We start from the raw sequence: 12,211 nt of genomic DNA, 5'->3' as shown, positions 1-12,211 counted from the left end.
GCGACCGTGAAAAGGTTGACGAAACCTTCTTTGCCAGTTTCTCAGTCTTTGCCTTCAAGTTCTTAGCCATTTGGCTGGCCCTGATCAAGAAGGGCACACTCTTTCCCTCCAGGTGGCGGCTAATTTGACGTGTCGAGAGCATCTTGCCGCAATGAGGGCACGGTTCCAAGTTGACTTCACCATCCTTCTCTTCGTTCTCCCCTTCACTTTCTCCCTCATTTTCCTTTTCGCTGTCAGATTCGACGGATTTTGGAGGTCGGGCCATTGAGTCGACGCAAGTAAAGAGAGAGTAATTTGATTTTGGCGTTTGCCTGTGGATGTGTAGAAGTTGAACGCGACGAAAAGTCAAAGAATTTTGCACAAGTCCGCGACCATGTGACCTGTGGGAACCACGCCGAGAGAGCCTCTCAGCAACGCGGTCGTTGAACGTTGACTTCTTCCCTCTCCGCCCTTCCTCAACGGGTCGTTTTCAGCCATGCCGCCTAAGCAAAAAGATAAAGGTCAGTGACCCTCAAGGCGAATATACTATTTTGGGGGCTAATCCTGAATATGGCTCAGGAACGAAGCCTGCACAGGCAGGTAGCAGGGATACAGCTTCGAAGAAATCAAACGGCAAGAAATCTTCGAAGCAGACCTCTTCTTCCAGCAAGAAGAAAGCCGAACCGTCCCCAATAGACAACCCAACACTTTCCCCACCGCCTCCATCTCAGCCACAGGACTACATAAGCGCAAAGAGGAAAACACTCAAGTCGGGGACCAAATCTCAGGGTGAGCGCAAGAAATCAACACGGGCGAAGCGCCGTAGGTGGTATGAATCTGGTAAGTGCTGCCGTATCTGTTTCTACGAGAAAATGACTGTTGTTCTTCCAGTCAACCTCGAGCCATCGCAGCTTTCACTCTGGGTCCATGAAACCGCCAACAAGAAACTGTGGGAGATAGAAAAGCCTCCTGGACAGCCAGGGGAACCAGGACGAGGCGGGTACACTGTTGTAGATGAGATGCATCTCGACAAGCAGCGCTATGGGAAATTCCACTATCGCGAATACCTCAACATCCTCGTACGTGCAATCTGGTTTACCGGATTCTTCTAACTTGCATTTTTCAGGCTTCTGTTCGCGAGTTTATTGACATAGCACGCCTTCCTCCTTTGGAGCACTTTCGGAACCAGGATCTAGGGAAGGTTGGGAAGATATTTAACATGGTACGTCTTCCATTTATTCCACTACACAAATAATCAAATGACATGTCCAATAAGATGATGATCAGACACCCTTATCTTGCCCGATTCAAGAACAACTGGCCGACTGCTTCGATCATCAAGGGCTGTCTCCGTGGTAAGCGAGCGTCTGCTCGCAGACTCGAGAAGCAGCTTGGAACGATGCCAGCAACAGCTGGTAGTGACAACAAGTCGAGCGATGAGAGTGACTCGGATGCAACAGCTGATGACGAGGATGACCAGCGTAGCAGGAAAGACAGGCACAAGCAGATACTGGACGCATTCGCCGTTGGCTCTAGCAAGACCAAGGCCAAGGCGAAGAATCCCGCCCCAGTCTCCAACGACGACGACGACGACGACGGTGACGATGACGAGCCGACGCCCAAGACCAAGCGCAAGGCGAAGAAGCCCGCCCCACTCTCCAACGACGACGACGACGACGAGCCGACGCCCAAGACCAAGCGCAAGGCGAAGAAGCCCGCCCCAGTCTCTGACGGCGACGACGACGACGGCGACGATGACGAGCCGACGCCCAAGACCAAGCGCAAGGCGAAGAAGCCCGCCCCAATCTCCAACGACGACGACGATGACGATGATGAGCCGACGCCCAAGACCAAGCGCAAGGCGAAGAAGCCCGCACCAGTCTCTGACGGCGACCACGACGACGACGACGAGCCGACGCCCAAGACCAAGCGCAAGGCGAAGAAGCCCGCACCAGTCTCTGACGGCGACGACGACGGCGACGACGACGACGGCGACGAGCCGACGCCCAAGACCAAGCGCAAGGCGAAGAAGCCCGCACCAGTCTCTGACGGCGACCACGACGACGACGACCACCCGACGCCCAAGACCAAGCGCAAGGCAAAGAAGCCCGCCCCAGTCTCTGACGACGGCGACGACGACGGCGACGATGACGACGGGGAGCCAGCACCCAAGCACAAGCGCAAGCAACCCACCCCCGCCGAGGACGACGACAACGCCTCTCCGCCAGCACCCAAGCGCAAGAAGCTCGCGGCCAACCAGGACCAACTGGATGCCGCTCCTCCCTTTCCTCAATCATCCAGCTCTAACTCCATCTTTAGTCAAAGCCGTGCTGTAGCGCTCGCCAGGAAGCCTTTATCCTCTGCCCCAGAAGGAGATGACAACGATGGCGATACCGTGGCTACACCATCACCCAAGAGACCAGCCCCAAGACCACGAAAGGCTGCGGCTCATAGCGACACCGACCTCTTCGACAAAAGAAGCCAACAGCCGTTTCCTGCGTCCTCAAGCACCGGTAGAATCACTCGTTCCCGAGTGTCTCCACACAAAGAGACGCGTGCCCGCAAGACGAAGGGCAAATCGACCGAGGATGAGGAGGGTGACGAGGATTTCGAGGAAGAGCTAACCGCCGGGAAGGGAAAGGGGAAGGCCAAAGGTAAAGGCAAGGGCAAGGGCAAGGAGGATGCATGGAAGGCCATGTTTGAAGAAGATGAGGCCGATTTCTCTGACTGATAAGCACCCTCACCTTCATCCGTTTCAATACCCTATACGTCTGGATCATTACTCTTTTATAACCCGCGTCGATTTGTAGAAGTATCACCCAGTTTATTTGTACCCCAGCTTCGATTTGTAGTATACGGCTTTCTAATGAACACATTTTTTCTGGTTAGAAATGTCTGGCATGCGGATACAAATAACTCGACCTGAGGAGCAAACGCCGCTGGATGATATATGGTACGCGACGTAAAACAACCCATAAAACCGACGAAAAGTGTCCGCAGACAGAAATCCCTGGGCCGATCCAGGGACGGATAGTTAAGACATTTTGCTCATGATTTGTATGCGCCCAACGGATAGTGCTCTCTGTCCGTTGGGCGCATACAAATCATGCGAAACGCCTGGTTTGTATGCGCGAAGTGGGTACATTCCCCCCCTTGCGCGCATCCTTTTGTATTCGTTTCTGGTTTCATAGTGCAAGCCGCCAAGCGACTGCCAGGCGGGGAACGCGATGGCGAAGTAAGTCGGGGAGACCAAAAGATTCGCTACGAGAGCGAGTTGGACGGTTGATACGAGCTTGTGCATCATGCTAGGATCCGTGCGCTGGATGTTCTAAAGTAGAAAGTGGAAGTGAAAGACGTGAAACGAAGTTGTGTTGTGTCGAGACCTTCGAAGCTTTTATACCGCGCAGGGCTACCTCTAGTTTTAGCCCAATAACACAGATATCTTCAGATTTAACGGCAGCACGGAAAGACTTACAGAAGACCGAACAAAATAGAAGCTGTTCAGTGCTCATTTACGGCCATGCTCCACCTTTGAGAAGAAATGAGGCGACTCACCTAACCCGCCAGCCAATCAGCAAGTCCCCAATACCTCAGACACGACCGGCATCTTCATGGCAATGTACCCCAGTGATCACTCTACGGAGTATCCTAGTGATTTGCTTCATCTTCGTTCCGCGTCTCCGGCGCAGTACTGACCACTATCAAAGCTACGAGAGACGTCGTTCGGTCGCCAAAATCGAAGGTCACCACTGCCAGACGCCCTAAAATCAGTGGTACGACGAATTCTGAGGATGATCTGTGACGTTCGAAGAGAAATAGAGGACAGATGCTTCGAGCTTCTCTTCCCTTTCGATCCAGTAAGAGCGACTCTGTTGGGTACTCATCCCCATCAACGCTGCGGAGAACGCCTGAATGGAGTAGCATCACAGAAGCTTCAGAGGCGTGACGACGATAGTAGAAGCAGAGAAGCAGTAGGGTAGCTCCAAGGTGCAAGATACCTTCCGCTCACCCGAGAAGATAAGGCGACATAAGTGAGATAAATGGGCCAGCGGCATTGAACGTTGAACAGCAGAACAGGTTTTGTTTATCGTAGTAGCACATGGAACCCTCTGATTATCCTCTGCGCTGGGGTATCGAAGACCTGGAATTACGGGCACCCTAGGTCGACTGCCGAGACACCAGTCCCTTTGGTTCTGGGAGTTGGAAGGAATAATTATGCAGCTGTAGTCGAGAATCGAATTTCATGCCAGATGCATTGACAAGGCTTCAGCAGTGAGGACAGACTGGCAGCAGACGAACGGATTCAAGCACTTGGTCCAGAAAAGAGGGTTTTACCAGCGGCAGATATAAGAGGACGGCGTCTAGAAATGAACGCCGTAGGTTGGAATCGGACAGACCTCAAGCCCCAAACTTCAAGAAGAGCGACAGCGAAATTGCGTTTGTTTGCAATAGAGGTTGATGACAAGCACACGGATCAGTGATTAAGTTCTCGGTCCGTAAAATTGTGACCCCTATCTGTACTCCTCTTGAGTCTCGACGCTGCAGCCACTTGAATTCGAATTTCGAACCGACCATGATGCCTCCAGCGAGACGTGAACGATCTGAAAGCTCTTTTCAAGATGTATGTGGCATAGCTATGGATTTAGGTTAGGACTAATAAGCTGACCCCTCGTGACGGCAGTTAATTCGACAGGTTAGACTCGGCTCATTCGAACACGCAAAAACCCTTCTACTACATGACTGGCCTTCGCCTAGCTATGGAGATAGACTCGCCAAAGCACTTGACACCCTGTTCTCACTCGTTACTCCTGCCACCGATATCGACTACCTTTTGCCTCGTGATGCCTCAAACATCCGCCTCATCAGACGGTCCATGGCCCTCGACGGCCTGGGAAAAACAAGCAAAGCTGTTTTGCAGACAGGCAGCGATGAAATCATTCTCCAAGTATCCCCCATCGTCATCAGAAACATTCCCTCCGTCATATCGTGGCTGAAGTACGTGTCACGTTCAGACGCCTCCGGAACTCAGGCTGTCGCTGAAAACAGGAACCGGGTCGCCGCTTCCGTATGGAACTGGATGAGGTTCTCCAAAATCGACAAGGAACTGCAAGCCGCCTTGGTTACCTCGCCGTATACAATGGAACTCGTTCTCGCGGTTCTGACCTCGGATGCGGACGGTGACATTCTCGATACGACACGCAGTTTCGACAGGCAACTCCATCGTCTGTCGATTTTCCTGGGATTCCTCCATACCTCCCTGATCTACGACGACTCTCGGAAGATTCTCCTTGACGAGATACAACTTTCCCCTAACCGCTTCAAAAATATTTTCCTTACCAACGTAGAAAGTTGCATCACCACCCTACACGCCCTGTGGATTCACGCTCTTACGGACACGGAGCTGTTACAAGCGCCTCAGCACCTTCGAAGCTCCCTCTCCTACCTCTCTGCCGACAAACGGTTTAATTCGAGGCTTCGTCGAATGGGTAACCTTCGAAATTACTTCTCCCTCACGAAATCGATGTATTCGGGCGGGAAAACTAGGGCGGAGTACCTGAACTTGGGTCGCTCAGCCATGACCATTATCAAGTGCGCCAGGCACCACAGAAGATATGCCCCGCAGATTGTCCTCGATCTACTAGAAGACGGTTTGTTCCAATCGCTGATCGAGGGGGTTGACTACTTCCACAACGACCGGGAACAGGATACTCTAAAAAAACCCTGTCGACATTGCTGTCCGCCAACTACTATCCTTTACGGGCTACCTAGGATCTACTACCGACTTCAAATGGCTTTCAACGAAATCAAAATCGGTAGTGATACCGAATATTGGAAAGGTAGACGTTATGAAGACGTGTCCGACGTCACCGTGTATCTCGACCTCATGAACGTGCTCTATGGTTTCGGGTTTGGCAGGGCACCTCCTCTCACTCAGGATCCAAGATTCTGCTACAACATCGCGGTTCGTTTTCCCTTACATTCATTGAATACCTTCGATGACCTCTCCGAACATAGCACTGCGCTACTGGATATCACCCTTATATGGCGGGTACCAAATGGTGCTCTGGTTGCAAATCCGTGGCTTACTGCTCGCGCGAATGCCAGAAGCAGGATTGGAAGCGTGTCCATCGAGAGGAATGCAAGCTATTGGCTACTCAGAGAAAGAGTACGTGGTTTCCCGATGGACGAATTCAGGCTAGAAGCTGATTTGACCAGGTATGGACAAGGAGCGAATCCATGTACCCGTTTTATACCAGGCCCATTGCCTCCGCACTGCCCACAGGTTGCTAGAACAGAACCCAGAAACCTTCGGGGACTTTGACGAACGAAGGGCGGAGCAGCACCCAACTCTCCCAAGAGCAGACGTCATCTCTGTGTACGGATCAGCCTGGGGATGCTATTCGCAGGACCCGTGCCTCACGATCGCGCAGTACCGGGAACTCGCAGAGAACTTCCATCCGTGGTCATCTCGTCGATTCCATTCCATCGTCTCCACAGTTCACGAGCAGAGAGACCTGGAGTTGATGTCATTCGTGTTTCCGTTTGGGAGCTTAAGGTTACATCTTCTATGCCTTGTTCGAAGGGCCTACTCCCAACCGGTAAATTTCTTCCTGGGGATGGGTCAGGTGGAGTGAGTTTTTATACTTTAGCTTTCCGGGTCTTTCAACTGACGACAAATTTTCTGTGAGGTAGGCTTCGCTAACAATAGAATCTTCGTTTTTAGTTCGATCGAGAATAATGATTAATCAGACGTATAAGTTCGACGCTACAGACATCGCCACCCCTGGTGTCTATTTGACAATGGTGGAGGCGGCATCCGGAAAGCTTTGACGCGTTGCGTCGCCTCACAGACGTCCTTTTTTGCAGCCACAAATTCTGACAATTGAGTCCGAACAATCGTCAATGCGTCAAAGCCCTGATTATGATATTCCGTGGATCCTCAGCCTCTGGTATCACAGAGTTCAATGGGCAGTGGCGTTCAACCGTCGCGCTGCTTTTCCAACTTGGCCGTGAGATTGTGAGACGCGAAGGCCGGACAGTTACCATTGTTTGATCTACGCCACCATTCGCAAAGGGAATGTTGCTTGAATTAAACAGTGTGACTATTGTCATCGGCCTCGGAAGATAATGGTCATTGTACTGACAATGGTCAGCTTCCAAGCTGGTGGAATCTGGACTCTGTCACTCCCTCCGTGGCTAGACTATAAAAGCCCGCCCGACTTTACAGTAAGGACCCTCACCGACGCACCCATCGCCTTTGAAAAGTATCATCCAACCGCCACAATGTCTGCAATTCCACACAGGGTAAGTCTCTTCGCATCTTTCGTTACATTCTGAGTTCAATACTAATGCCCTCCTCTTTTAGCTCATCTTGAGGGCGAGAACGAATAACGCTGAAGCCATTATGCAGCTAAGAGCACAGATAACTCCGAGGAACTACACCATACAGGCCTTGGAGGCCATCCTAAGTCACTTTGACATTGAGCGTCTTCCAAAGGATACCTCGCATTCAAGCTTGCAAAGCCTGTTTAGCGTGAAGCCAATGATTCCCCTCGTCCGATGTCTCAGTGCTTGCCTCGACAGATGCTACTTGAACGATGCATTAGGGGCCACGGCTACACGAGTCCACGACCGGATCACCGGTATTCTTACCTGGACAGCAGTGTGGCTGAAGCACCTGCTTGCCCCAGAGAGCAACACCAATTCTGTCGCAATTGAAGACGCTTGCAATGTCGCATGCTATATGGTGATCGTATTGCTTGGGCTCAGTACCGAAGTCGATGAAGTCGTCCTGGCGTCTCATGCCATGTTTGAAATTGTCCTCAAGTCTTGGTCGAGCGCATATCATCTCGCCTTATCAATCACCGCGTCCGACCTCGTTCCAGAAATAAGCGGCCACATGGCAGTCCTCACAGCCATAACCCGACGATGCATGAACGAAACGCAGACAGAATTTGTCACTCAAGATTTCATCAACTATCTCACTTCCCGACCAGGCCGCGTGCGTGAATTTGCTACTGGGTTCGTAACCCACTTGTCGAAATTGCGCGAGTGGATTCAATCCGAGTCCAACAGCGAGCGGGCGAAACTGAACAAAAGACTGCGCGAGACGATGCAAACCTTGGTCGATCAGCACTTGCAACTTTTGTCAGCTGTTCAGCTCCGTTTGTCCCTAGTCCCGACGATCTACAGCGCCCTTCGCAAGGCCGGAGTTCTGAGGGCATCGGTCAAAGTCCTTCACGCCATCGTATCCACGGGAATTGGATGGGAAGATCCCTTCGAGGCTATACTATTCCTCGTCAACACACTCCGAATGTCGTACCTTCCATACCCTCAGAGTCCGCTTTCTGGCTTAGAGGAGGTACTCGAGGCCGGAATCCACGATGTGATGGAGAAGGTCTCTGTGGCAGCAGAGAAATGGACCAACGAACGTGACTATTACATGGTCGTAGACGCCCTGAGCTACTTCGTGAAAGTGTCCGGTGCACACGCCAATCAGACCCGTGGAGTGAAGGCCCTGATCCCGGCCATGAAATCCCTGATGAAGCATAAAAATCCAATCATCCAGCGTTTCCCAAACCTCTTCGCCTCTGGATTCCGAAACTTCCAAATGCGGTTGGATGTCATGGGGAGAATCAAAGACTCCCCTGCCGCCTATGACTTTTGCAATAACGAGACACACAGAAGTACTGTCGGCGCGGGCGTGGACCCGTCGACCCAGAGGAACCATAGAGCCTGTTCGCAATGCCGTTCGGTCTTCTATTGTAGCAGGGAGTGTCAGAAGGAGGATTGGAAGCGACGACACAAGTCCGAGTGCCCCTCTATCCGCTCTTGTTCAATCGGTACGCCCAGTTCTTTTTTTCCAATTTCTTGCCCCCGATTACTAACCAGATCACTTATAGGACACCAGCACAGCGAAATCATGTACTCCTATCGTCACCGAGTTTTTTCACTTCAACTGGCTCTGAAAATGTTCCAGGAGCAGATTTCCAACACGATTTTTATTCTCCCCGACGACGACCCGTCAGCAGCCTACGAAATGGTTAACGTTTTTCACGATGGAGGCACCTTTCAACGAAACGGCTCGAACAGCTCTTATTGGTTCTTGGAGCACATTCTCGGTGACAAGTTGGACAATCTAGAGATGTGCCTGGGTACTCGACAGCGCATCCGCTCATTGGCAGAGTCGGTTGCCGAGAAAGGTGAAAGCGGGAGGATGTCGAGACTTGTCTTGGCCTTCTTGTCCTACAATCCAGGGTACACCTTTGTGTTGGCTATGGAGGTCGAAGGGAACCCACAAATAAGGAAATGGACCCATGTTCAACATGTTGCAAGCATCTGGTAAGTTCATTTCTCTCTTTCTATTCGCATCTATACCTGATTACTGACTGGGTGGTCCTTGACTATTTACAGTCCCAAATTTAGCGAAGAGTGGCTCTGCAACAAAACCGTAAGGACGGCAAAAGACTCGACCAGATTTGCGTTTCCTCTGGATCGTAGGGGAAAGACGGAAATACTATAACTTTACCTTTAATAGACCCCTCCGAGTTGTTCCAATTGTATGTTCCAATTGTACCATTAGTAGTGAGATTGAATAGAATGAACGCTATAATAAGATCATAAGGTCCTGTAACCACTGAGAGGCGTACTCACAGGACTCGTGCATAGCAGTTGCAATGCCAGGAATGTAAAGTCCGGACGTTGAAAACCGGCGAACAACGCGAATCCCCCTTGCCAGCTGGTCGATCGCCATGGATGTCCTCCAGTCAAGCATACCGCAAGCAGGACCTTCACACCATCGAAAGAGCGCAAGTCCGTCGATTCGTCACCAGGGCGATGTCTGGTGATGGAATCGATTCCATGTATCTATATAACACTCAATGTGTCGTCAGAATTTCGAAGTAGCTTGTCTCAAAGCCTGCTCTTACCGGGGTACCCCCTAGCGTTCGGTACAAGAAACTCCTTCCATGGAGGCTGTCGGGCGTCCGGCAATAGTCACAGGCCACCAGAGACGCGCAATTTATGCCAAATTACTTTGGGCAGGCCCATGGGTCGAGGGCTGACGTCTTTCAACTAAAGAAGCTGAGAGAAGCGCTGGAATTATGTGCTTTGGCCTACCACGATACGAGTAGGAATGGCGCCATCCTAAGCGCCCGTGGTGCCTCACCGCCCAAAGGTTCTGGCGAATCTTCTCCAACAATCCTTTGACTCTCGGAATACCATCGGATCGCCTCAAATTTGCAAGCCCACAGCCCTCGTCGCTTGCTGGCTGAGTCTCCAATGCCCTGGTTCTGGATTGTGATGACATCAGTTCTGTGGTGCTAAAAATAGTTCAGGCTCTCCTCGACGAATAGCCGTTCTAGCCAAGTAGGTCCGTCTTTCAATTCCTCGAGGTGGGGCGTCTATATTTTTAGACGCTAGAGCCTACTACTGTCGCACGGACAATTGTGACCCCCTCCAATACCCTCTCTTTCGTTGAAATGGCGTGCTATGGTCTGCTATGGTTTGATGTAACCCATGACTCACAATCATTTACCCCGGATCTTGGCGAGACTCTGAGCTAACTGTTCTCGGAAGCATTTCGAATCAATTTTTGGCCCCACCCCGTTCCATCGGTGAACTGCAGTTGCAACTCCTTCGGTCGAACGTTGGCTGTCCTTCTTCTTCTTCACCCAAACGTGACTCGAAGGGACATCTCAAGGCCGCTGACTTTTGCTGCCTGGACCTTCGTCACAAACTACGACAAGGCCATTCCCCTGTTTCCTCCGATTCATTAAAACCGGCTTAGCGGCTTGCCAGCTTGTCACAAAACGTCTCCGCGCCCCCAGGTTAGATTCCCCGGGTCTTCCTCTTGCTTCCACCATCGCCGTCCTCGCATTGTCAAGTAGAACAATGGAATCGAAGTCTGGAATCATCGCGCCAGCAAACCATCCTACAGCACCTAGAACACGAAACCTCCTCGGTAGACTCCCAAAATCGATCAGTAGATGGCTGGGTTATAGACCGACTGCACCACCACCATCGCCGAACTATGTTATCTGGATCTGGTCCTTCATCGGAGCGTTCTGCGGTCTGTCGATCGTACAGGCGCTCTTCAGTCGAACGCCTCACTTCATAGAAAAGGGTGTACCGCCCATCATCGCTAGTTATGTGAGTCGTTTCGCCTTCGTTGCCGTTATCGTCTTTTACTGATCTCTCTGTTCTAGGGAGCTTCAGCAGTCTTGATTTATGGTGTCCTTGATGGACCTCTAGCCCAACCCCGCGCTCTCGTCGGCGGTCACTTCGTGGGGGCACTCATCGGTACATGCATTTCGAAGCTGTTCGGGCTTCTTTCGGAGGAGAAGTTCGAGGAGGTTCGTTGGGTAGCTGCGAGTTTGGCCTGTGCGACGGCGATCGTGGTCATGCAAATGACTGCCACCACACACCCTCCAGCTGGTGAGTAGTATTCCCAAAATCTCCTTTGAACTCTCGGGAAGTTTACATTCCTTGCCCGCCAAACAGGTGCGACCGCATTTCTCCCCCTCCTGGACCCATCTATCCGGGCCATGTCTTGGTACTACCTTCCTGTTATCCTCCTTACCTCTATCGTCTGCCTCGCCGTGGCCCTCCTACTCAACAACATCCAGAGACGCTACCCCGTTTTCTGGGTTGCCCCAGTCGTAATGCCGCCGCCGCCGCCGTCACAGCCCAACACTGTAGGTGACACAACCCCCAATTCATACGACGGAGCCCCAGGTTCGGCGGAAATTAGGAGGCCACCAATCGCTTGGGGAACGTCCGCCACCCCAACCTTGACGAGTACCTTGGACGTCAACAACATGAAGAAGGATCGGAGTCCAAGTAGAGACAGGCGCTCCGAGAGCGCTGTTAGCTTGGCCATGGCGTGATTGGACGGTCGTTATTGAAGGCCTCTATTTTTCAAAAAGTCACGGTGAAGACCCGAAAGGTGATGCTCGAAGACAAATTTACATGTGACAGTCTGTTATTAGATGCAGCGTATCAGGTAAACCAGACAGTAGACACCATCGCACTGACTTGGACTTTGCCCTTGAGACCTAGTAGATGCATGTACGACCTCCTACTATACAGTAGAGAACACGACATATACGATTCGCCTTCCGCCGATGTCAGAGTCGGCCTATTTATACATTCCATTTTCCAATTTCCTTTCCCGCTTGTAAGCCACGTCAGATCTCTCCTCGCAGGAAGCACCTGCGCTTTCTTTCAAACC

The 12,211-nt window shown here is 51.6% G+C and overlaps 3 protein-coding genes across 3 annotated transcripts; all 3 read left to right on the top strand.

The window, feature by feature from the left end:
* Positions 1–475: 475 nt before the first annotated feature.
* CC1G_08977 (hypothetical protein) lies at positions 476–2,710 on the top strand (the record flags this gene model as incomplete). The annotated part of the gene is made up of 5 exons (XM_001838761.1): positions 476–500; positions 559–819; positions 871–1,058; positions 1,106–1,201; positions 1,256–2,710. 5 exons carry the CDS (start codon positions 476–478, stop codon positions 2,708–2,710), a joined length of 2,025 nt encoding a protein of 674 aa, XP_001838813.1.
* A 1,845-nt stretch (positions 2,711–4,555) lies between these two features.
* On the top strand, positions 4,556–9,325 carry CC1G_08978 (hypothetical protein; the record flags this gene model as incomplete). The annotated part of the gene is made up of 7 exons (XM_001838762.2): positions 4,556–4,600; positions 4,661–5,941; positions 5,995–6,145; positions 6,196–6,610; positions 7,134–7,284; positions 7,346–8,822; positions 8,883–9,325. 7 exons carry the CDS (start codon positions 4,556–4,558, stop codon positions 9,323–9,325), a joined length of 3,963 nt encoding a protein of 1,320 aa, XP_001838814.2.
* Positions 9,326–10,872: 1,547 nt separating this feature from the next.
* CC1G_08979 (HPP family protein) lies at positions 10,873–11,867 on the top strand (the record flags this gene model as incomplete). Its single annotated transcript, XM_001838763.2, has 3 exons — positions 10,873–11,130; positions 11,187–11,415; positions 11,482–11,867. 3 exons carry the CDS (start codon positions 10,873–10,875, stop codon positions 11,865–11,867), a joined length of 873 nt encoding a protein of 290 aa, XP_001838815.2.
* Positions 11,868–12,211: the final 344 nt, after the last annotated feature.

Source organism: Coprinopsis cinerea (assembly GCF_000182895.1).
Source record: "Coprinopsis cinerea okayama7#130 chromosome 11 map unlocalized cont3.11, whole genome shotgun sequence".
Lineage (NCBI taxonomy): Eukaryota > Fungi > Basidiomycota > Agaricomycetes > Agaricales > Psathyrellaceae > Coprinopsis > Coprinopsis cinerea.
Note: the sequence above shows the minus strand (reverse complement) of the source record. Positions and strands in the feature narration are given on the sequence as shown.